This window comes from Rhipicephalus sanguineus, chromosome 9 (genome assembly GCF_013339695.2).
Source record: "Rhipicephalus sanguineus isolate Rsan-2018 chromosome 9, BIME_Rsan_1.4, whole genome shotgun sequence".
NCBI classification, from domain to species: Eukaryota; Metazoa; Arthropoda; class Arachnida; order Ixodida; family Ixodidae; genus Rhipicephalus; species Rhipicephalus sanguineus.
Genome location: NC_051184.2, coordinates 30,745,825 through 30,769,868, shown reverse-complemented (window position 1 = coordinate 30,769,868; position 24,044 = coordinate 30,745,825). Strand labels below are relative to the sequence as shown.

Sequence of the window (24,044 nt, the reverse complement as noted above, 5' to 3'; positions counted from 1 at the left end):
TGCCTTTCGCTTTTGTGATATCTTTTCTGACTTATGCAGTCTTCCTGTGAGAGCATCCTTTTGTTTTATAGTACAAGCGCTATATACGAATTCAACCCAACTCTTATCTTTCTCTTCTGCGTATTATTTTACAAAGCTTACGACAGTCACCCCAGCAGGGCCTTAGCCAGAAGTTTATTTCACGGGTGTGTGTGTGTGTGTGTGTGTGTGTGTGTGTGTGTGTGTGTGTGTGTGTGTGTGTGTGTGTGTGTGTGTGTGTGTGTGTCGGGGGAGGGTTCGACCCTCTTCTATATATATATATATATATATATATATATATATATATATATACACGCACAAAATGTAAATATTCTGGGGATGTATGGTGGAAGGTTGACTCCCCCTCCCCCCCATCCCCCACTGCCTACGCCAATGCCCCAAAGTCAGGAGTGGCGCCCTCGCCTCGTAGGCCACCCCCGACTTAGTCATTGATCGTACGTAGTCATTGATCTAAGCAAGTCGTCATGACGCGCAGATGCGAATTTGAGTGCCTTCAACTGTCGAGAGCATCGCATTTCTGTTTTTGTTCAGCGAGTGTGATGAACCTGTGTTTAGAAAGAGGCACACATTGTTAAAAGAAACAAAAAAGGTAGTTGAAATTAAGAGCTTAGAAAAAAAAAAAGAGAAAACATCGGATGGGATATCATAATAAAAGGAAGTTCTTGTATTCATGCTCCTATTTAGAGAAACTGTTCCTAAAATAAATGCCGTTGCTGACTTTGTATACTGCCTAACAGATCAGCAAGTGTGAGGAAATGTAGAAGCGTTTAGATGCGGGCCAGTTGGTATACGTCAGGCACGTAGGCAAGGGGGGGGGGGGGGGGGGCGCCCCCCCCCCCCCCGAAATTCGTCCAGCCTTTTATATTCCCGGGCAACATTTTTTTTTCTTTTTGCCATGAAAAGACTTTCTTTCGAATAATTAGGCCTTGCCCCCCCCCCCCCAAAAAAAAAAAAAAAATCCTGGCTACGTGCCTGGTATACGTACAAAAAAGGACGGGACGAAGGACGAGAAGATACAGGACAAAGAGACGGCTGTCCTGTGTATCTTCTCTTCCTTTGTCCTGTCCTTTTTCACGCTGTTAAAATGAAGTGCGAAGTAGTCTTACATTGTACTCTTTGGAAAATATGCACAACTATGTCTTTCTTTTCGCGTTTTTAAATGACGTGTTTTTTATTAATGAGGATATTAGCGAAGGCGCGCTCATGCGAATGCATAATTTCCTTCGAATCGAGCGAAGAACTTTCGTCTTGCGCGTTTCACAATGTACCTTTATATACAGAGAGTCATTCCGTTACACTCTTGAGCTGTATCACAAGAAGTCGGCGTGTATCGAGAATCTTTATACAAAGAACTTGACGCGTATCCAATAACGTAACGACAGGCGTGCTCTTGTCTACCAAAGCGAGTTAACACTCCCATGTGTGTGACTGCGGTACATAGCCACGCCGCGGCATGGTGCTCGACTGCTAACCCGAAGGTCGCGGGATCGAATCCCGGCCGCGGCGGCCGCATTTCGATGGAGGCGAAACACTCGAAGCCCGTGTACTTAAATTTAGGCGCGCGTTAAGGAACCCCAGATGGTCGAAATTTCCGGAGCCCCTCCGTTACGACATCCTTCATAATCATGCAGGGGCGTAGCCACGTTAGGGCACACCCGGGCCCGTGCCCCCCCCCCCCCCCCGAATTTTTTTTTTTTTGCCATAGCATACAGAGCAGAAAATGACACTCGACCACATCTGCCTGCTCGTCCCCACTACAGATCAAGGAGGTGCCCCCCCCCCCCCCGAAAAAAATTTCTGCCTACGCCCCTGTAATCATGTCGTGGTTTTGGGACTTAAAACCCCAATAGTTACTATTATTACTACGGTGCATACAATACTACTAACGTATTTAGAGAATTCAGAGAGTGCAACAAAAATAAAATGAAAGAACTGAAATGTCGACTTCGTGGCGTGCACTTCCTCGATCGTCACGTTGTAAGCGCGAGTCATATTTCAACGAGCCGCTTTCTTTTTTCTTGGAACTGCAGCCCCTCTAGATACGAAAAGGAAATGATCAAATAAGAAAGAAAAAAAAAAGCGACTTCCCGCTTATTTTCCTCGTGTTCTATGCACTTGCTCAGACGCACGTGCTGCCCGCCTGGGCATGCGCTCTTGTATCGGATTGCGCAGCTCTAGTCCTCCGCTCACTACTGCTGTCTCCGTGTGTATGTCACGTACACTACGTACGCTCCTTTTGTTTCAGCCGATCGTCTTTCGTTTTAGTGCAGTGTGCACCTAGCCGTCACGCGCCGCCTCGTGTTTCCGTACGTCGTTTGTTATTTGTTTAGTACTCGCCGTTCGTGGAGATCGCAGTGGGGACACTTGTACCCCGCATAAATAAAAAAAAAAGCGTGTTCCCATTGTCCCATAGTTCATACGTCTATTTAGCCGGGTAGCACGACCTTGTCTAGACGATGTACGCATTTGGGCTCGTCTGAAGGGACACTACAGAGAAACGATTTTTCTCATTATTAGTAAATTACTCTTTCACAATCACAAAATCGCCGCGCTTGCCGCGAGAAGTCGCAAGCTAGAAAACGCGTGCGAAGAAAATGCGGGTGGCGACGCCACCTTTAAATTCCCGCACCAAACGTCGCGACGTCATAAATTTTGACGGCATGAGCTACATCGTCCACCTAGGGGGCCATGGACTGAACATACCATGTTTCAGGAAAGTTCGTTGCGCCAGTGTCGCCAAAATACGAAAAATACAACTCGAAATCCGTGACGCCACGCGTGGTGGTTTCGGCGCGAAATTAAAAGATGAAACCTTGACCTTAATTAATAAAGCTGTGATGGTTAAATTACATTAGAGTTCTCAGCGTACAATTTATCAATCTCAGCCGATTCATTGTTTCACTTTAGTGTCCAGTTAAGTGAAAAAGGATGTCTACAGTCCGTCTTGCAGAAGATGATCACTAGTCCAAGGACTCCGCGAGCCCTCCTGAAACCGAGCTAGCGCTACCACGTGATTTTCTTGACTTCTTCAATGCATTAAATGGAACCTGTATAGAAAACGTCTAATTTAGAGCCTAACCTAGTACTAGCCGTGTCAAGCAAAGTTTTAAGTGGAGTCGCGAACGCTTACAGCCGACTTTTGCTTACTATGAAGGCTAGCTGTGACACAGCGTACGGTTTCATGGAGTCTGCATGGAGAGTTGAAATTAGCGTCTGTATGCGTATGCAGTGCGCTCTTTTCATGGTTGACCTTTCTTGTGCGCCGCATGTTATCGAGATAAGGAAGAAAAAAAAAATCATCCTCTCATAGTTTCGAAGTCTGCGCACTGCATAGCTTTCTCTCCCATGCATGCCTCCAAGTTTCAAGACGGCATGTCACGTAGCTCACTCGCATGATATACGAACTTCAAGATTTCACTTTCTCAAAACTGACGCGCGTCCGCAGTCTGTCAAGCCTACCGATCACCCAGTCGCGAAGTGCTCGCCCCTCTCTCTCTCTTTGTTCCTGCTTCAAACGGCGCGTGACTATTCTTCATTAAGAACGCACACACACACACACACACACACACACACACACACACACACACACACACACACACACACACACACACACACACACACACACACACACACACACACACACACACACACACACGCGCGCGCGCGCTTTCTTTGCGCGGCAACTTGCGGGTGCACGTGCACCCGCGTCGCCTCCGCGAGGCGCAGTCAGTCGTCGCCGCGCGGCTGATCTTGCTCGGCCGCCGTGCAGCGCAGCAGAGCAATGCGAGACGGGCGCAGGCGAGCGTTGCGACTGGAGGAGGAGAAGGTGAGCGAAAGAGACTCCCCGGGTGCACGTGTACCGAGATGACCTTGTTTCCCTTCTGCCTTATTCTTTGCTTCATCTGAACAGTTTGTTTTCTTCGTGTGTTTTTTTTTACTTCGGAGCGCGCGCGTTTCCTCCTCCATATATGTTTAAATGTGAGAGAGAAGGAGAGAACGTTCTTGTTTCTACCATCTCTCCTCCTCTGACTTCTCTCTCCCTCCTCCTTTTTCGCTCGCTCTATTTTTCTCCTCTAAATACGTCTTCCGCCTGCACTTCGGTTCCGCTTTCTTGCAATGCATCTCGCTGCCTCAGGCTGCGCTTTCGTTTGTATCACCGAGAGAGCTTTCCCTCTTCCCCTCAAACGCCTTCCCCCGGGCCTACCGCAATTTCCGCTCCATTAGGCGCGCGCCTTCCTGACGCCGAACGTCTTTCTTTTTCTCTGTATTACCATCCACATATTGCCACGTCGTCGATACCACCACCACCGCCTCCACGAGCGTGCGTTTTTTTTTTTGGTATTGCCTTCGGTGCCCTCTCCTCCCGGCCGTGTCTTCCTCCTTTCCACATCGCGGAACACACGATCAACACCACGCACGCATCTCTCCGCACTGTATGGCTGGCGTCGAGATTCTTTGGTTCCCAGATCGCGGAATGGCTTCTTCTCTGCACTGTCTTCTTTTCATTTCGATTTATCGAGTTGCGCTCTCTCGCGATGTCGTGGCTGAACCTCGTGGGTGCGTGCCTCCGCCTACTACGGGCAGTGTTCCCTCGCAGCTTCTGTCCCTGCATTGTCATTGTGATGCGAGCGGTATTTTTCTTTTTGTATTTCCCGCTTTTTTTTTTTTTTGCCGAGGAGAGGAAGATGATTGTTTCTTTGTCTCCTCGGCCGCGCGTCTCCGGCGCCGCCGCTCGCTGATTGCGCGTTTATTTCTTTCCACTTTTTTCCGCCTCTTTGTTGTCTGTGAGCAGATTGACTTGAAGTGTGCGGCCATGACACGCAAGCTCAGCCCGAATGCCTACAGTGTAAGAATTAACATACATTATCACTCGCTTATTAGGTTGGCTGCTACTGGTGTAGCCATGGAGGTTGGGAGGGGGGGGGTTCAAACCCCCAGAAATTTTTCAATTTTGATGTGTATGTATACATACACACATAGAAATGCATGCACGAACATACATAAAGCATGATTCAATGCCCACCTCCCCCCCGAATTATACTTATGGCTACGCTACTGGCTGCAGATATTTGTGCTTGAACACTCACATACTTGCCTTAATGCGCCCCGCCACGGTGGTCTAGTGGTTATGGCGCTCGACTGCTGATCCGAAGGTCGCGGGATCGAATCCCAGCCGCGGCGGCTGCATTTTCGATGGAGGCGAAAATGTTTGAGGCCCGTGTACTCAGATTTAGGTGCACGTTAAAGAACCCCAGGTGGTCGAAATTTCCGGAGCCCTCCACTACGGCGTCTCTCATAATCATATCGTGGTTTTGGGACGTTAAACCCCAGATATTATTATTGCCTTAAATGCATTCGCACGTTATTAAAAAAACAGAAACACACCAACAGAATGCACTTACAGACTAGTTGTGTGCAGTGCTTGTCTGTACATTTCTTTCTGTGCTTTTCCCAGTAGTGTGCTCGCGCATAAACAAATATCAACAGCCACCGAATAGACCCTTTCTATTGCTAGTAGTACTCATAACTTGTTGCGACATTTTACTCCACGATTTGCAACTGTCCAATTGAATATGTGTTGTGAATATTCTACTTCTTGTAGACGTTATATAATGTGTTATAGTTTCCACTGCCTGCAGTAGCTGTTGCAAATGAAAGACTTTATTATTATTATTATTATTATTATTATTATTATTATTATTATTATTATTATTATTATTATTATTATTATTATTATTATTATTATTATTATTCCTGTTTACTAATGGCACATACCCTGGGGCTATGAATAGTGTAGTATATTGGATAAATAATTATGCCAATAATAAATTACAAAAAAATGCGACCTTTGTAAATGAAAGTATGAAAAGAGCTCTACGAAATCAAATATCATAGTATGCAATAGAAGTTAGTCAGACTCTCCTATAGATATGAATAACTAGAAATAAGAGATGACACAATAACACTAATATTAATTAAGGTGACATGAAGGATAATATAACATCAGAAACATTTAATATTATTATATCATTTTTTATAGGGGCATTTGCATTCGCATCTCTAAATGAGGAAGAAAGAAGAGCTTGATTGCATAGAAATGGGAGATATTAACATGATCAGCATTTTGAGCCATAGAAGCATACTTATAGATGGCCCAGCAAATGTTTCTGTGGCTTCCATCATTACGCTGATGTTACACCGAAAGTAAAACAGTGTGGGCCGCACACACCTTTAAATTTTCTTTCTGTATTTCTTCTGTGGAACTGTCCTACTTACACAAGGGGCTCAGAAACAATGCTGAGCTGAGAGGTGTAATTTTCACATTTAGAGTAGACTCAATAGCTGTAGACAAAAAGATGTGATGATTTTGGTTCATATTTGTTACAACACAAACTCCTGTACCAAAGGCTGCTAAAGCTTACGTCCATACATTTATTGTTTTTGCTACAAAGGAGGGTAGTTTTTTTCATTTGCGTGCTGGGACATTCAACTATACATGGTGCCTCAGCTAATTTGCACCTAGTATTACAAAACCTTAGGATATTTTTTTCAGTCTGCCAAAATGGGTAATTAACAAATTAACTTTTTTAATTAGTAACTCTAGCAAAGAAATTTTCAATACAAAAATTGTACCACTTGTTCTGAAATATCCGAATCTTTCATTCACGCTAAGATAACTGCCAATCGATAAGCTGGGTAATTAACGAAGATTTCTTGATTAACCTTTAAAATAGTAGCTCTGATGAAAAATACTCAATAGAAAAGTTTTAACGTTTTTTCAGCAACGTTGGATTATTTCATGTTAAGATAACTGCCCTGCTTAATTTTTTTCCAGCTTTTCTTTAGAGTGCATGAAATTAGTACACTTGGTGCCAGTTAGTTGAAGCACCCTGTAACTGTGGAAGCTACAATAAACGCAAGCTGCTCAACGTGAGCTGCGGCACGGGTTATGCGTTGTGGAAAATGGGAGACAGCACGCTGCTGCAGACCATCCATTAGTGCTGTAATCATTTTCAGAGTATATGGGGGCTGCTTGCAAACTGGTTCCCAAACACCCTCACTCTCTGACACTTGCCAGACAGGTCAGTCGTCAGGCCTTGACGCCCTTTGAAGGATGGAATGGGGGATGCTGAAGGTGTAGGATGCTGCCGGAGGCAACTCTTGAGAAACACGCACAGGCTCGAATCTAGGTTGCAAGACGAGGAGTGTCTGTCTTTGGGATGGTCATTGAGGATGATGACTAACCAGATGCTTACAACCAATAATAGTACTAGATTCACTTACAACCTAAGAAAAAATGGCAGCTCTGCCCACGGAACCATGAAGCACCTGCCCTTCACTTGTGAAAGACAGTCTTGTTAGCTGGTTTCCGCTCAAAAGGCAAGTACTTTTTCTCGGCTAGTGTAAATACTACGCATACCAAGAGCTAAAGGTTTGTTATTGCTACCTGAAACATTACGTTTCGCTGAGCGGCGATCTCAGAATTCCTGATGAAATTTAACAGGATGTTCAAGTTTCTGACCTAACACCGAGGACAGAAACGTGGGCCTGTATGGCAAAGTCAGCTATCTGAAACACTGGAGAAGTGCTTGATGTCACGAAAGTGAGTGAGTGCTGTTGAATGGAGCACTTACGCAAGTTTTCTCTGGGAGGGACAGCTGATAGGTGTGGGCGGAGGTGACATCATTTCTTAGGTTGTAAACGAGTATAATAAATTTATGCACATCCCTGTGTACATGCTAATGACACAGTAACAGTTGGGAAGAAGGACGTCATGAGTTTGTCACGTGCTGTATGCTGGTGCTGCACACATAGACTTCGAGGAGGGGGTGGTTCAGGGCATTCAGACATCTCCCTTGGGTCAGCACTTGGTCCCCGATAACACGAACAAAGTTTACATAAAAAAATGTGAAGCTGTCTGTGTGGACAACACAGATTCTGTGGGGCCAATAGGAATAAAGTCTTTATTTAAAAATGTGGAGCTTCCTGCATGGACGAAACCAACTCCACATTGCTAAGGAATGTCTCCAAGAAGCCTGCTGCTTGCTTTGTGTTCATATTGAAGTAGGACGTTTTATTTATGAATTTCGGCAGCCATATTGTTGCAAGGTTTGCAAAGCGTACTATAAATGATCACTTTCAGTTGTTTGTAACACAATGCCATTAGTGCAAACCAACAGGGTCATCAAAAAACCACCGTGCGCACCATGCAAATGCAGTGAGGAAGAGCCAAGAAAACGGTGGCACACAATAAATAACTAAAGGGGTTGTTTTCAGGTGGGCTTTGCTAACTTTATTCTATGTTGTGGATATAAAGTTAATTATTATATTATTACTAACAACTAACTATATTAAGAACGTAAACAATACTGCATCAGCTTTTCCAGGAGATTGGCAACAGTTAGTTTGATCTGTGCAGAGGGCTTTACAGTTTAACAAGCTGTCTGTACAGTCTAAAAGAATTAATTGTTGGGCTAGTTGGTCATGCGCAAAAAACCGTCGAACACAAAAAAGAAGACAAAGACAAGCGCTTGTTTTCATCTTCTTTCATCGGTTTTTTGCGCTAGTATGTCTTACTCTGTATATTAGCTAGGACACATGGTAATATATTTAATCACTGCACTATAAACTCAAGTTAGTGCCAAGTATGGTAGCCTTGAGAACTCTAGAAAAATGATGTAGTACCTTCATTTCCTCTGGGTCAGACCTCAATTTGTCCGAAGTGCAGAAAGTGCATGGGAGAATACGTGGATGGTTTTGTGGTCGAAAGGCTTCTTCCTGTCTCGAAGACTTATAACTGCACTCCCTCTTGGCTTGTTTTATCTGTCTAGTAGCTATTGATTTATGGACCACAGTTGCACTAGATGTTCCTTTGTGAGTGTTGTTGAACGTCCCCTGATGTGACCTGAAATTTTAGTGTTTGGGCTTATGTTATGCTTCACTTAGGTGTGGTATGACAGTTTCCTTATATATACTTTGTCTTAGGGTTGTCAAGCACTCTTGCTCGAAAAAGTGACTGTGAAAACACTTCGTGTGTTGACAGATGCACTAATTTGCAAAGAATAGGCAAGAAAATGCCGCAGGAATACAGTCATCAAAAGCAGGAGTTAAAACCTAAATTGTGTCGGATTTTTCACATTCTTGAGGGTCGAGTACTATACTATATTATACTGGATTTGAATCACTCATATCTTGTACTTAAATGATAACCAGAGACAAGGTGTGGTTTTCCATTTATAGGCAATGTAAAGAGAAATAAATGATGTTTACTTAACTTTAGTTTCTTATGCATTTAGTTCATGAAGTTAGAAGAGAATATGTAACGTAAAAAAATGAACGTGGCAGCTCTTCTGTCCCGCACTCTTTGCATGGTTGTGGTTAATGGAGCCAATAAACTAGAATGTTTAATTTCGTGTCAAGTAAGATTCACTCATAAATTACGGTTGAGATAAAAAATAAAGCTTCCAAATATATCTGATCCAAGAGCATGCACTCTCCTATACCTGAGGACAAATTGAACAAAAATAAAGTATTTATCTAAGTAATACAAGTATGCTGATGGGCATCTGTATGTAAGCACATGCTTGCCATAATCACTTTGCTTGCATGGCTGTGACATGAATATAATATGCTATTACACTGATTCATTTATCTCTAAAAGGATCTTTTTTATGGAACAGCTTATATGTATGTCAGTGTGTTATTCACGTGTAGAAACACACTTTTATCACCTTGCTTATGTTGCCGTGTCATGTAGATAACGAAGCAGTTGCCGTGTTGATAGAAAGAGAAGATAAGAACATGTGTGAGTGCCCCCTGCGTGTCTGCTTATCTCGCTCACTTGGGAGTGGCGATTACGCTATTGAATTCTCGATTCTCTGTCATTGCAGAGAAGCAGAATGAAGTTCTGGAACCAGCTGTACCTGCTACTATGGAAAAACTTTGTAATACATCGACGACAGAAGGTAGAGTTAATAAGCTGGCATGCTCGCTTTTTTTTGTGCATCCATCTGACGTGAACCGTTATTTGCTGCATCTGTTGCTGGGAGAGATGCAGACTGTGTAACCGGTATGCTTTCTTTTTTTCAGGTGCGCGTGTGTATAGAGATAGTATGGCCCCTCATCCTTTTCTTCATTCTCATGTGGGTCCGTACACGAGGACTCCGTATTTACATTCACGAGTGTAAGTGGCTCGCTTTCAATCTTATCTTCTGAAGTAGTAGTGTGTAACCTTTTGCATACATTCTTTATCTCCTTGACTTCTTTATCTCTTCTTGCTATTCATGGCAATTGTGGAGAGGTTGCTGTTATACTAAGTACCTTATCTGCAGTTTTATTCTTACTTGCCTCTAGAGTATATACAAACGTTTTTTGTACTGCTGTCCAACTGAAGTAATGTAGCAAGTTGGGCTAGTTGAAACATACTCATGACGGTCAGTGCAAACAAGACACAAAACACAATAAAGTGCACGACACAGTGTCTGTGTCGTGTACTTTCTTGTGTTTCATGTCTTGTTAGCGCTGACCATCATGAGCTGTCTAACTGCCCTGACACAGGCATTCTGCTTGTTATGGCTCAATACTCAAGTTATTCTGCTGTTTTTGAAGCTGCTATAGAGATGCCTGCAGTAACATCACAAAAAGATTGTCGCATCGTAGCTCCGATACCAGTCAATATTGGATGAACATAAAACTGCGATGAAATTTAGAATTACATTGGCGTCACTTCCAGTACTACCTGTATCATGCATTTTACAATCAGTGCAATTGTCTTTAGCCTTGTTACACTCTTCTGAGACATATACTGCGTCAAGAAAAAAAATTCAAGAAGTTTTACCCTGATAAGGCTGAGTCCTACAGGTGTTACTGATGGTTGTCTTGCAGTAAGCTTGTTAATGACATATTTTTGTTTTAAAAATGCCGATATTGTTGCGTGCATATGCGAGTTAGTTGTGCTGTAATTAGTGTAGAGAGGAAGTCATTTGGACTCGCTCCTTGTCATGCACGGTTAGCTTTAGTATTGAGTGCACGCTGTCTAGCCAGCTTGGACACAAGGAAGTGCTGCCTTGCGAGGCAAAGCCAAATGAGCCACTTTGTTTCAAGTGAGGAAAAAGAGCACTCACAGAAAAACAAAAGGAAAAGCCCAGGTACTTCCTTGTGTGAGGCATGGTTACCTTGTGCAGCGTGAGGTCCACCATGCATATAAAATCGACCTGATGGAGGTTTTTGTGCAGATGTTATGCAAATGTTATGTTCTGTTACAGAATTGGCAGCTGTGTTGGTTCACAGCTTGTAGTACTGTGTACAAACTGTTAGTAATATGATTGTGCGCTGTTGCAGAATATCAGGGAGGCATTCATACCAATAGCAATCACCATGTTTATATTTATGCAGCGCAATTACAATGCTCTTGAATGCCTTTCCTCCTGGAAGGGCATAGAACATTGTTGTTTTTGCATTTGCATTGGTTCACCTATTACACCACTTTTTCTTTCATTCCCTCGAGCTCAGTTGTATGTTAGCAAACCAGGCATAACCTTGTTACTAGGATGTATTCATCAAAAGTGAATTAGCTGTACTTTATTACAGTGTAGATAGAAAGCTAGGAGTTTCAAGTGTGCTCCTTCTGCATGTCAACATGTTCTGTGCTAGACTAGCATCATTATTGCACAGCGTGTAATGCTGTCTAAGTGATGCTGAATGCTTCACATTCTGCTACTGAACCATGAGTGTACTGAATATCAGTTTTGCACTGCGTAACCACATCAAAATAGTCGGAAGCCATTTCGGCATGGTCTTTTATTATGCACAAAAGTGAATGTCCTTGCAGTAGATACCGTGCACCATACACTGGAAGCACGATTCTTTATAGTTGTGCTTAAGTTCCTGAAGTCCTTTTACTTTTACACTTAGCTCGACCATTCATTACTAACGTTCACCATGAACTGAACGGCTTTGTCTGAAAGACATTTTGTGAGTGCTCTCACTTTTCCGAGGCATCGTTGCTGTATGCCCCCGCCACTGATTTTCAGTATCACAAGCTCGATCGATTTAGCTGCAGGCTCAAGGACAATAACTCATTGAAGTGTTGCATAGTTGGCCATGGTAGCTTGAACACAGCTAGCTGGGCAAGAGGGCAAACATTGAGCTGAAGTATGAGGGCAAACATTGCCTCCAAGCATGATGCATGATGCCACTTCGTTTTTACCTTCGCTGTCCCCTCCAGGCCATTTCGATGCCAAGGCCATGCCTTCTGCCGGCCTGCTGCCATTTGTCCAGTCAACTGTGTGTACTCTCAACAACACCTGCCACAGAGAGCCGGCCACTCAAGATAGTGCCGAGCAGCAGTACAACACATCACTGTGAGTGAGCAAATGTTTGCTTCTGCTTGGTTGTCTTTTATATTTTTTCCATGCTCCAAGTGGAGTTTGCCCACTGTTTTACTTATATTTTCGTGCTTTTGGGATAGGGCGGGTGTGCTGCCTCTTTTTCATATAGGCCTAGAGCCTTTCTCATGGCCTTTTTCAGGGCCTTTTTTATAGGTCTAGAGCTGTTCATGGGCACTTATAAGAAATGAGTGAATGATACAGCAGTGAGCCATACATCTCATGCATGTTTAATTGAGAAATCAATCATTTATATAAAGCTGCATGAAAAGGATAGCCTGAATGTAGTTGAGACTGTGAAATTGCTTTATTGATATGAATGGTATAGTGAGAGTCACAAAAAGTAGCACAGATGCTATCTCACTGCGCAGCATCCGTGCCACTGTTTGTGGGCATACTGGGGACAATACCACAGTAGAAAGTCTCAGGGAGACATATTTCTAAGATAAAGATGAACTTCTGCTCTTGAGTAGGACAGTGGTCCAGTTGTCATGAATACTTGAATCGGGTAGTTCTTTGCATCGATCCAGAAAATCGTAAAAAGAAGGTTATTGAGTAGTTGGAACGTCTACGAACTTCCTGAAGCTGATACGGTTTCTTTCTCTCGCAGGATTATACAATTGGTCAGTGATGTGAATCACATCGTAAATGAACATTTAGCAAATGAAGACACAGTGAACAGCATCAAACGGTTATCCCGTGACTTGGAAACCCTCTCTTCATTCGTAAAGAAGCTAACAGCTGCCCAGTTTCCATTGTCCGGTAAGTGCCTCAGAAATGTATTTGCCAGAAGGTCTTGCAGGTTCACATACTATGTTCGCATCCCGAATTTTGCTGCTGGATGCAAGACATAGCCATACATGCTTATGTACTTAGATTTATTACTGGGTGTACATTCAAGGACCCCACATAGTCAAAATTAATGCTTTAGAGCTGTTCTCCACAGTTGCTGCCCTTGCCTTACTGTTACTTTGGGATATTAAAAGTAGCAATTAACATTGCTGAGTTAGCTCAGAATGGGCATAACTTCTACTGCAATAGTTGTAGCACCAATCACATAGTTCTGTGTCTTTCATAAAAAAATATTGAGATTATCATCTGCTTTAGTCGATGCCTGCTAAATTCGTGATACTCCAGAGCTTTGAAGTATGGCAGAATGTTGTCTTTGTGTGCCGCTGTGATTTACTGCAGGCTATTCTTGGGTGAAGAATTGTCTGGATAGCTACTAAGGATAGCTAATAAGGATAGCTACTAAACCTGTAGCTATCCTTATTGCATGTATTGTTGCTCATGCACTTTTTACAATTAAAGCCTGAGCATATCTACATATCTGAAGTGCCCGTAAATATACAAATGTGGACGCCGTGCCTTTGTCTTGTAGGTATTGAAATGGTGCAATTTTCATCTATGGATGTTATAGTTTTGTGCAACGAGCCATGAGTAGTCAAAATTCACCTGAAAACATCCATGGCTATGCCTTCTATAGACCCATGTTTGCTTTGTGAAACGCAATTAAACCTGCATAGCATAACATGCTCACGTTATGTTGATGCATAACACAACATGCCCACGGTTTTTCTACAGGAAGGGTTGCCATTGAGAATGTCTTGAAGAATGACGAGAGCACAAGGCGTGGTTTCGAAAGCCTAAACATCTCCAACAAAGATTTCTATCCTGCCTTCTTCAAGTCAAGTGTGAGCGTGCGGGCACTTCAAAAGGTGAGGGCTCACTCGTGTGTGCCTGCATTGATGTTTCCTAACTGCGTAATCGCTTGCCTCAGCTGCGTTCTTGCTGAATTAAATGCTTGGAAAAAGGGAGATTTTTAATGAGATGCAGAGAGCTTTCCTTGAATATGCGTGATCTGCATGCTACTTTGCATGGCAAGAATGACGTATCGAATGGCACTAGAAAAGAGAGAGAAAATGAGGGAAAGAAAAATAAAAGAGAAATAAAATAGGCATGATGAGGTGAACTTCTAATTTACATGTGAAAGGAAGTTTGATGTGTTACACTCAAAGTTAAAGGGATGTAAAAATGAGGTTTGGTCATTCTATGTGTACAAAGCATTTCAAAAAAAAGCTTGTCAAGCCAGATAATGTTCAAAAAGCAAGCAAATAACTTTAAAAAGCATAGCTAGAATGATAGCTCTGGAGTGCTCACTGTTCCAGCTTTGTTGGTTGACTGGTTTTTACCTGCAGACGATGAGCTGTTTGAGTGTTGTAATGATCCTGCCAGCATTTACTCTGCCTAATATTTGTGTTGTTACCCGGGAACACTTACTACTGTACCAATGCCAGCGTCATGCAAGTACTGGACACTTCGTCACACACCTTTATAACTTTCAACTGTGCGAGGTTGTTAAGCCTCATGGCAGGTTAAACCTCAGTAGTATTAAAGGGACAGACAACCGCTCAGAACTAGAATTTAGATAACCCCACTAATGGAAAGATTGTCTATCGTATTGGCGTTGTGAGGGGGGCTGTCAGAATTGCTGTCACTTCTCAGTGTTGCTGGAGGAGGGACTCTTACTTTTTTAGTGGCTTCTCAGATCGAAAAATTCTGCTTGCAAAATATCCACATGCTTTGGAACAAACTGCTGCAGGTGTAACCACTACTGTGGGGGAGCTTTTCGTTGCTCCATAAAAAACTAGGTCCAGAAAAATCAGTTGTCAGTCCCTTTATAAGGGTACTGACACCAATTTTCAAAGCTGACTTTATTCCACCATACAAGCCTCTTATACACAGAGATGGCTCTGAGCAAGTATGAAGCCCAGGAAATGCTGATAAGATATCTTATTTTGACATTGAAGTCAATTTTCGCGTGGTGCACCTACTGACATCAACACTAGCATGACGTCAGGCTACAGTGTCAATTCTAATGACTTTTCATGCACCAGTATGGCTAGTTGTGACGATGTCGGTTTCTAAAGCATCCAAAATGACCGCTTGTGCATCACAGGCAGAGCCACGAAGTGGAGCGGCCATGGAAATTTCGCAATATCTTGCGCAAGCATGTGACGAAAAGCTCATACCGTGTCGTGACGTCAGGGTACAGTAGGAACTGAAACCAGCTTTTAAGAACGCATAATTAATTTTTCAAGGCACAATCACACTTACCAGCACATTTTCTAGGCCCTTGAGAGCCTGGCATTTCATTTGACAAAAAAAAAACGACAACTGAAAATTTTCATGTCAATACCCCTTCAATGAGATATTACAGTTTGTTGAGCGTGGTACGTTTTGTGTAAGTGTTGTACGTGTTATGCACTGTGCATGTCACTTCATTTTTCATTGTGCCTTCTTTGAGTAACAAGCTAGGTGTACCACAGTGCCAACCTCTTTAGAATTCATTAATTAAAATATTGTCTTTTCCTTTCTCCTTCTTCCTCACTAAACCCCGTGTCTTTCTTAAGTGAACACGTAAAGCTTACATGCAGGTTGCTTACATTTAAAGTGTTTTTTTTTTCTTTCCAGATATTTGACAGAGGCAAGGAAGGCATTCGAGGCTATTTCTGCAAGCCGGGTGCCCCTCAGGTGCTCTTTGTGGCTGGTGCCCCGGAAGGTGGTGACGAGCACAGTCGTCTGCAGCGTGATCTTTGCAAACTACCTGCTGCCGACGGCCGTGCCTTCTCGCAACAAGTTTTGAGGAGTCTGAACTGGACCGCCGTGCTTCACGAGGTGTGTTCTTCATTAATCGAAATGCCTGTGCTCCAAGGCGCACGCATGTGCGTTTCTGTTATTTGGAGATGTCAACAGGAAGATTAACTTCAGAAACCTTGTGAAATATGTTTGTAGAATATAAATGGCCATATGGATAAAGTATTTATATTGATCTTTGTGACTAGAGTAAGTTAGCTTTTCGCATGTGCCAACAGTGTGTACATGTCATCATACTCTGTATACCTTTAATTCCGGCGAAATGCAAAAAACGCTCTTGTACTTATTAGACGTGCATTAAAAAAAAAGAATGGCCAGAAATAACCTTTGCGGTCCAAAACCTTTACCCAACTTTTGTCTGTTGAGGTTCAAAGCTAAAAAAAGGCAAACCTCAAGCAAAAGAAGTTTACTTAATCTTTTAAAAGCTTGTGCGTAACGCAGTGAGAAAACACTTGCATCAATCAACCATGAAAAAGCTTGTCCAGCAGTGCCTGTCAACGGACCGCTGCAGCCGTGTTGTTTGTTGGGATGGACCCGACAGTAGACCGCAATGGGTTAATCTGGAGTTCCCGTTGTTATGTGCCATACAGTCAAATCATTGTTTGGGCACTTAGCTCACCAGAATTTAATTAAATAATTTAATCATCAGTGCAGGGATTTGGGTGTGAGAAACTTATAAAGAGAAAGTTTTTCTCAAGAAGACAGTCTGATTTTCAAGCCAATAATTTTCTTGTTTCACCGGTGAAGTTTTGTGACTGTCAAGAAATGGGGATATTGTAGCGGTTTGTATTAGCTCGGTGTTTTCTCTTGGCCTCTCTCTAATATGTATAGATTTTATGGGTTTTTTTTTCTTCATTTCATTTCAGGTATCATCTGTGATGAAGGAGAGTGGCCACAACTTCAGCACATCTGACTGGGTGACGGCTTTTCAGGCTGCTCAGGATGCTCGCAATGAGGCACGTTTACTTCTCTCCTCTGTCCTTTTCACATTTTTCTATACATATTTTTTTGCTGTTAGCAACATTTGGAGCTAAAATAAGCAGTGCAAACACGCACCTCATGAAGAATGCAGAGCACAGTGCTCCAGCTCCGGTAGTGGTATCATCAAAAGTAGCACTGCTTGATGTTTGAAAATTTTTTTATTGAGAATTCGACATGGTATATCTTGCATAAACTGCTGCAGTAGCTCAGCACATATGGCAGTCTGCTGCTTGCCACAAAGTCGCAGGTTCGATTCCCAGACACAGTGGCTAAATTATGCTGTAGGCAGAAGGCGACGACACTCATGCACTTTGGATCAAGTACATGTTAAAGAACTCCAGGTAGTTAAAAGTAATCTGCAGAAGATGGCAGCTTGAAGCGATGAAAATTTGAACCAGAAATGCTTGTTTAATGACCTTTCATAAATACATATGCACAACATAATGTGAGTGTTCAACTAGAATCCAAGGGACCTGCACCAAACCACACTGATTTGGAATGATCCAAACTAGTGTGCATGTTTTAGATGCACAACTATTGTGGCTTCAGTCAGCTACAAATTGACCTGTTTCTTGTTTGCAGTGTCATTGTCACGAGCTGTTCAAGGCATTGTGATAGAAAGGTGCAGAAATGTTTCTCATCATTGCCTTATGTATTCACTCCACTCTTTCAGTTGTGGGCACTGACAAGTTTTCAAGAGCTGCTCAAGGGCTTCACCGAGAGGATCGACCAACTGTCCGAACTCTTCACCTTGAGTCGATCACGATCCAACGGCACGTTCGCAAGGGTGATTCAGGTGTCGCTGTGCGGTCGCAACATGTCTTCTCTCCTGGACACTGAGCACGGCCCGGCACAGCGCTTTGAGGAGTTCCGGGAACAGGTCAACAGAAACCTGCAAGAACAGAATGACGAGGCTGTGGTCTCAGAATACGTCTATGACAACACTACCAGTGAGTATTTCTGTGTAGGAACAGGAGGCCTGGGCAAGTTGGTGCATTCCTAATAGTGCTCAAAGATATAAAGGGAGTCTTTCCGATATATTTGTGTAATACAATCAATCAGTCAATCAATCAATCGATCAATCAATCAATCAATCAAACAATCAATCAATATATCAATCAATCAATCAGTCAATGATATTTATTAATTCCAGATAAGAAAATGTGTGCTAAGAATATGAGATTAGAACTAATGGGCGAGAAGGCTAGTTGCTGGCTCAGGACAAAGTGCATCGAAAGGTAGTTCACTGGAATGAAATTAACAAAATGAAAAAAGAACGAAAACCAACGTCAGGTGCATAAAGAATGAGTGATTCATAATACAGTAAGGTAGTAAGGTAGAGAGGTGGGCGAGTTGGAATTGATGCATATTGATCATAATACAATTACTAATTGGCCATGAGCGTTCAAGGGAAAAAAGGAATAATACAGTTCAATTCGAGCATTAGAATAGTAGTTCGCTCAGAAATGTTTTGAAAATTCAGACAAAATAGCTTACAAAACAGTTCTAAGGTTCTGGCAGTTATTGTTGTAAGCAGCAATTGATTCTGTGCTTTTGCTCCATAAAACTAACAAGTCTTTCGATTTAGGCACTGTGACGTACTGGTAAATCATAATTACCATTTAATGTTTGTGTTATGTTATGGAGTGGCACTATGAACGTGCTAGAAGGAAGTGAATTGTTATTATGTAAAGTATTATCTTGTAGACATGATGTCTTGTATATGTGAGGTATTGTTGCGTAGGACACAGTATTGCTGCAGTGAGGTTTAACTGTGTAATGTTAATGTATCAGTCGATCAAAAATATTACGACCATTGAATTACATGTCTTATTACGAGCCTTGTTGGACCAATAGCCATGAGACTAATACTAGGCGATGCAATCTAGAGCTACGTGTACATCACAGTTGCAGAGAAAGCAGGAGTGAGCTATCAAGCGGCTATTAATTATTTTGGTAAAACATTGTCAAAACAAATTTGTCTGTATAATCATTATAGCACTGCGCAAAACATCTCTGCCTAGCATATATATGAACAGTAAGAGGGAAGAATCCTGTATTCTACAACATGTTATTCTGCTGAATGAGATTGAAAGGTCTGTTTCAATACTACTTATATGGATATTTCCACATTTTATATTCACCAAGGAAACACCTTCCTATTCTAGCTCGGCTTTCTGCTTTCTGTTTAATTGATTCATAGTTTTGTTTCACGAACTAAGGACTACAGTTTGGTGCTCCCTTTGTTTTCACAGGCCCCCGCTGCAATGCCGTATTCCGGAGCTTCGAACACAACAGGCTGATGCGGTTTCTGTGGGGTCAGGTGAAACCTTACGTTCGAGGCAAGATTCTGTTTGCCCCCAACAATGCAGCAACCCGGAGAATCGTTAGCAAGGTTTGTGATTCTCTACTTAGGTATCGTAGTTGTCCGCTGCTGCCAGTGTCCGTAACCGCTATAGCGCAGAATGAGAAAAAAAAATATCCAGGATCCAGCGGGATTTGAACCCAGGCTCCCTGCGTGGCAGTCGAGTTTTTTGCCACAGAGCCACGCCAGTGCTTGAAACACCTTCACAAAAAGACCCTATACAGGTGTCAAGTCGGGCAAGGATTGAATCACGTTAATTGATGTAATATAGTGGAGTAGAAGAGTAAAATAATGCCGGGCATCACAATGCGAATTACGCAATGAGTGTGTGGTTTAAAGCTTCCTGCCCATTACAGAGGGCTCAGCCATAATTGTTCATTGTCATCAGCCACAGTATCAACAAAGCGCACATAATGCCTTACAGATGCGTAGTGCGTACCTCACGTCTCCAAAGAGATAGGAGAAAAGAGAATAAGGATAAAAGAAAGGCAGGAAGGTTAACCAGAGCTGAGCCTGGTAGGCTACCCCACAGAATGATGGATAATGGCATAGTGGGTACTTCCCCTACTTCGCAAAGTTGTGACGTTTATGGTGCAGTGGGTACCTTGCAAGTGCACTTGCAGCAGTCACCTCAAGGGAGTTTACAACTGGCTCAAGAAAGGCTGCTTCTCCAACTTTTGCTGTAACTGTGCTGTTCTACAAAGGCCTGGCATTTTTTGTCAAATGCCGCTTGTTGGATTCTGTCGGCTTTCTAAAATACGTTAGCGTAACAGCGAGCCTCTTGGCAGTAGTCGTTATATGTAGATCCATTGTTAAATGGAAACCTGCAGGTAGCTGGGAGAGATAGAGATCGGCCATTTTTTCGGCAACGTCTTGTTTCTTTCATGGTGAAGTGCACGGCGCTTAGTGACTGAAGCGCGATACTCTGCCTTCGTGGTGGCGTGTGCTTTTTGAGTCACCAGTGAATGTTGGGTGATTGATGGGGACCCAGGTGCATTCGCAATGCATTACAGAAGTCCTTGCTTTCATCTTATACCATAATGCATCATCTCGGTGTCCTCAGCATTCACCAGTGGTGCAAGAAGCACTAACATCCATGAGAACCGAGTATGGAGTTTCAATCGCTGAGCACTGTAGATCAAACGCTGTCGCTTCTTTCCATTTTTCCCCTGGTCAAACCAAGCAATGAAAAATACCTATGTTTCACTGTACGATGAAAATATGAAAATTATCTTTTTTTTCAAAATCTTAGCGAGAAAAATGCGGTAGTAAATGCGAACATGTGTCAGTACTAGGCTTGTGCAAATATTCGAGCACTTCGAATATTCGAAAGAATATTACAGTATTCGAATTCGCTTCGAAACGAATTTAAATTCTAGGAAATTTCGAAGTGTTCGAAATGAACGAATAGACATATAAGCCGCATGTAACCCCCTGTAAAGGTGGTTTTACTGCAGTAGATGTGTGCTATACCGTGAATACACCTTACCAGGAGAAATCCGTACTGCCACGAAGCCCAACTTCAAGGTTAAATGAACATACAGTAAAACCTCGTTAATTCAAAGTCACTGGGACTGTGAAAGATCTAATTAAGCTGGTTTTCGAATTAACCAAACATGGTCAACTAAAATGCGCGCCTGTAGAAAAAAAGATATGCTTCGCTGCAGCACAGTGGTGACACGCGGGCAGCGTGTCACCTGCTTCTCACAGCGTCAGCGCGTCATGATGCGACCATTCGCCCATTCTTTCTGTTAAAATAAATAATTTAATAATGACCAGTGTGACGGAATTCGCGATGTGTTCTGGGTGGAAAAGATGACCATTGAAGTTTTTGAACACAGTTTTCCAAGTACTCTGCCAGCAGTGCAAGTGCGCAAATTGCAGGAACAACCACCAATCGGAGGTTCGCATACATCGCGAATTCCGTCAGACCGCCCTTTTTTAATTACTCTATTTTCCCAGAAAGAATGGGTAAATCATGACGCGCTGACGTTGAGAGAAGCATGCGTTATGCTGCCCACGTGTCACTGCTGTGTTGCAGTGAAGCATGTCTCTTCCGCAGCCGCACATTTCAGCTGACTATGAGCCCGCTTTTTGTTTTGTTTTTTTCTTGCGCTGGCAGCAGCGAGGCTGAGATGCTTCACTTGTCATCCATTAGCATCGCTACATTGCATTGCCTTGTGGCTCCTAAGGGCCATCGTTTCTGCGGATTTGCAGCTAAGTCGGGATCGGGAATTATCATATGGCACCAAAATTTTTTGAATTAACCGGGCTGGTACTGACCACCACTTCAAATTATCTACTCAAATTTACATTGCCAAATACGGGGCCACAGAAATCCTCCTAATTATGCGGGATTTTGAAATAACCGAGTTAGAATGAATGAGGTTTCACTGTGTTACCCTCACATCGATTCATCATTTTTTAAGTTTAAAAGCTTGTTATACCAGCTTATCTGCTATAAGTATAGTAAATTTTAAAACATAACATATTTTACAGGTTATCACTTGCATTCTACCGAAAGTCAAATCCTGCTACTACTCAAAAGTTGCTTCCACTTCCCTTTGAACCAAAAAGAATGACATATGCGTATGCCTTGTTTCAAATTTAAAAATATTGTCCTGGTTAATTGCATCGTGACAAATATGTATTCGAATTCACTTCGAAATTCGCTTCGACCAAATCACTATTCGCTTCGAATTCGCTTCGGACCTAAAATTTACTATTCGCACAAGCCTACTCAGTACCTCAGCATTCAATAATTCTCACCTCCATATTCAGAATTACGACTCAACCTGAAGCCATGACTTGACTTGAACAGCAGATGTCATCGTAACACTTCCCGTTAATGCATCGAAGGATACAGAATCGGGGTTTTGCCGACATTCGTGTCAGGTGTTAGTTGATTTGTACTTGACCAAGTCAAGTTGATACTTCAAGTAGAGGCACATTTTTGAATAAAATATAATGCCTCTTGTCAGAGAAAATTCAAATTTGGCAAAGGTCAGCTTGCAGGACAGGCATGCTGCAAATGTGGCCATGTTTTTTGCTGTCTCGCCTGTGTAGGAAACATGTGGTCACCAGTCTCTATGCTGCTGTTACAGGTAAACGAAACTTTCGAGCCACTGAACAGACTAAAGAAGTTGGCCCAGCGCTGGACCACGGACATCGCACCCAAGCTGGTGCATTGGCTGAGCAACAACTCTGCAAGGCTGGAACAAGTCAAGGTTAGTGATACACTTTATCTTTTAGTGTACTTATTTATTTGCCACGATAAGTGCACCGCTGCCTAGTAAAGCTGACTTTACCGTTGTATCATTTGGATTGCTTTGATTATGCATTAATAGCATTGTGCACAGTACAGATGTGTCAAAAGCTCACTGACTTTGATGCTAAATTGAACTTGCCACATTGTCTCGGTACTCATAGTGTCCTGATCATAAAAGTGAAGTTGTTGGTTTGGTTCCCAGCCATAGTAACTACGATTTGATAGGAGCAGATTGCAAAACTTATGCTGGTGTATTTAGGTATGTCCAAGGGTTTGAGGTTGTCAAAATTGAAACCCACCAGCTTGCTGCTATGCGATATCTTGTAGCCTGTCTCTTATGGTGTTTGGCCGTGGAACCTGACCTGCAGATCAATTTCACTGCATAATGATCGTGGAATGACTTATCAGTTACAGGGTGACCCCATGCACAAAGCACCTGAACAGCTGCAGTGCACATGAATTCTGAATTGACTAAGTGTACTAAAACCAGCGTGTTCAGCACTGGCTTTAGCATATAGACTCCTCCACTCTTGGCTAATAGACTCCTCCACTAGCTCGCTCGCTCACTCACTCACTTACTCACTTGATCGATCGATCGATCGATCGATCAATCAATCAATCAATCAATCAATCAATCAATCAATCAATCAATCAATCAATCAATCAATCAATCAATCAATCAATCAATCAATCAATCAATCAATCAATCAATCAATCAATCGTTTGGGTCATTCATTAACTCTCTTCATTAATTTGTACAGCTGAATAGGTGCTTTTTAAGGATAATATAACCGACATGTACTTTGTTTTATGGTTGCTTTGCACTAACCTCGTAGAAACTGTCCACATCTGAAGGCCTGGAGGCATTCTTCATTGCTGGTGAAAAGACGGGAACCAAGGCAGCTGCGGAGGAAGCTCCCGAGGCTGCTCGAGCTCAGAGTGTGCTTGAGTGGCTGCTTTCCGACTGGGATGGCCGCATTGAGAGAATTAACAAGGTGGCGCAAGAAACGTACCACGTTTTTGAGGTGAGCCAATGAACACTGAAGAGGCTGTTGTGATCCCTGTCTATTGCACTTCTCCATTTTGTTTCAAGGAAAACTGTCCTGTCCTTAATAAAGCCTTCAGCACAGAAGTGGCTTTCCCTTGGCTACTTCGTTTACGTCTCAAGCACTTTAACATGATAATCTCTTGATTATTGATGGCATTGTAGAAATAAAAGAACATTCACAGTTTTGTCTCAATATACAACACATAATATGCATACAGTCTGGTGAGGTTGCAGTTGCTTATTTTTCAATGAATTACGAAATGTGTTTGTTTGATGTAAAATGCACTGCAAGGGCACTTG

At 42.6% G+C, this 24,044-nt stretch overlaps 2 protein-coding genes across 2 annotated transcripts in view; both read left to right on the top strand.

Moving 5' to 3' along the window:
* Positions 1 to 17,678, top strand: part of LOC125759916 (retinal-specific phospholipid-transporting ATPase ABCA4-like) — a 31,395-nt gene extending 13,717 nt beyond the window's left edge. Inside the window, exons 2-9 of the mRNA XM_049419397.1 lie at positions 9,930 to 10,004; positions 10,129 to 10,222; positions 12,266 to 12,401; positions 13,036 to 13,191; positions 14,014 to 14,143; positions 15,900 to 16,103; positions 16,949 to 17,038; positions 17,646 to 17,678. Of these exons, the coding sequence (XP_049275354.1) occupies positions 9,939 to 10,004; positions 10,129 to 10,222; positions 12,266 to 12,401; positions 13,036 to 13,191; positions 14,014 to 14,143; positions 15,900 to 16,103; positions 16,949 to 17,038; positions 17,646 to 17,678 (909 nt within the window). The 5' untranslated portion in view covers positions 9,930 to 9,938. The remainder of the gene's footprint in view (positions 1 to 9,929; positions 10,005 to 10,128; positions 10,223 to 12,265; positions 12,402 to 13,035; positions 13,192 to 14,013; positions 14,144 to 15,899; positions 16,104 to 16,948; positions 17,039 to 17,645) is intronic.
* Positions 17,679 to 17,740: 62 nt separating this feature from the next.
* The window catches only part of LOC119404895 (phospholipid-transporting ATPase ABCA1-like), a 64,871-nt gene continuing 58,567 nt past the window's right edge, over positions 17,741 to 24,044 (top strand). Inside the window, 4 exon segments of the mRNA XM_037671586.2 lie at positions 17,741 to 18,013; positions 19,319 to 19,458; positions 22,533 to 22,655; positions 23,533 to 23,721. Of these exon segments, the coding sequence (XP_037527514.2) occupies positions 17,881 to 18,013; positions 19,319 to 19,458; positions 22,533 to 22,655; positions 23,533 to 23,721 (585 nt within the window). The 5' untranslated portion in view covers positions 17,741 to 17,880.